At 46.5% G+C, this 1,016-nt stretch overlaps 1 protein-coding gene across 1 annotated transcript in view; it reads right to left on the bottom strand.

The window, feature by feature from the left end:
- Positions 1–317: 317 nt before the first annotated feature.
- LOC143023221 (uncharacterized) overlaps positions 318–1,016 on the bottom strand; it is a 23,641-nt gene continuing 22,942 nt past the window's right edge. Inside the window, exons 3-4 of the mRNA XM_076181742.1 lie at positions 428–1,016; positions 318–357 (exon numbers count right to left, since the gene is read on the bottom strand). The exon at positions 428–1,016 is cut by the window's right edge and continues 452 nt beyond it. Of these exons, the coding sequence (XP_076037857.1) occupies positions 318–357; positions 428–1,016 (629 nt within the window). The remainder of the gene's footprint in view (positions 358–427) is intronic.

Genomic DNA, 1,016 nt, shown 5'->3' with positions numbered 1-1,016 from the left:
CTGATTTGGGGCCTGGGCTGGTGTGGCATACTGGTAAAGTTTCTTCTTGATAACACCTTCGATCATCTGGTCGGGAAATCCGTTGTTGGTAAGGAGTTGTCTGATCCGGTCGAGTTCCCTATGCGTCTCCCTCCAACTACTACAGTGTGTCAGAGCTCTGTTGACGTATGCTGCAGCTACTGATCTTTTGTAGGCTGCAGGGCATTCACCACGAGCATTAAGGCAACGGCCTATATTGGTGTCTTTGGTGTAGACTTTGGTGTTGAAACCCTTTCTCTCTTTGCTGATGTCTAAGTCGAGGAAGGGAAGATGTCCTTCTACACTATGCTCGTGTGTGAAAGCCAGGCAGGAGTTATCCTGAAAGGTAGAAATCAGGCTAGTGACGTCTTCTTGTGAACTAGTGGTGATAAAAATGTCGTCTATATACCTGGCATAAATTCCTGGAGGAGGTCGATGGTGAAAAGTCTTCTCCTCAACGTAGGCCATGTACATATTGGCAAAGAGGACCCCGAGTGGGGAACCCATAGCTACACCATCAACCTGCCTGAAAAGTTCTCCTCGGTGAGAGAGGAATGGGGCTTCTCTAGTACAGGTTTCCAGCAAAGACTTTAAGACGTGTTCGGGAATGTCAATTACAGGCTTGTCGCTTCTGTAGACTCGGTCTAAAATGAAGTTGATGGTCTCCTCTACTGGGACATTGGTAAAAAGAGATTCCACGTCCAGGGAAGCTATGTCTTGACAAGGTGGTGCAGTCCGCAGAAGGTCAATGAATTCTGTCACGGAAGAAACTGAACGGCCTGTGGGGACATACGGAGTTAAGAGACCATTCAGCTTTTTGGCAACATAGTAGGTAGGAGTGGTGATTTGGGCTATGATAGGTCTAAGGGGGTTACCTGGCTTATGGGTTTTAACAGTCCCGTAGCTGTATCCTGGTCTAAAATCTCCTACTGCCTTGTTAAAGTGTTTTGTAGTTCTATTAGCTTGTTGAATGAGGTTGTTGATCTTTTTCTTCAAAG

This window comes from Oratosquilla oratoria, unplaced genomic scaffold (assembly GCF_046742065.1).
Source record: "Oratosquilla oratoria isolate Oo_2021 unplaced genomic scaffold, ASM4674206v1 SCAFFOLD45, whole genome shotgun sequence".
In the NCBI taxonomy this organism is placed as follows: Eukaryota; Metazoa; Arthropoda; class Malacostraca; order Stomatopoda; family Squillidae; genus Oratosquilla; species Oratosquilla oratoria.
Note: the sequence above shows the minus strand (reverse complement) of the source record. Positions and strands in the feature narration are given on the sequence as shown.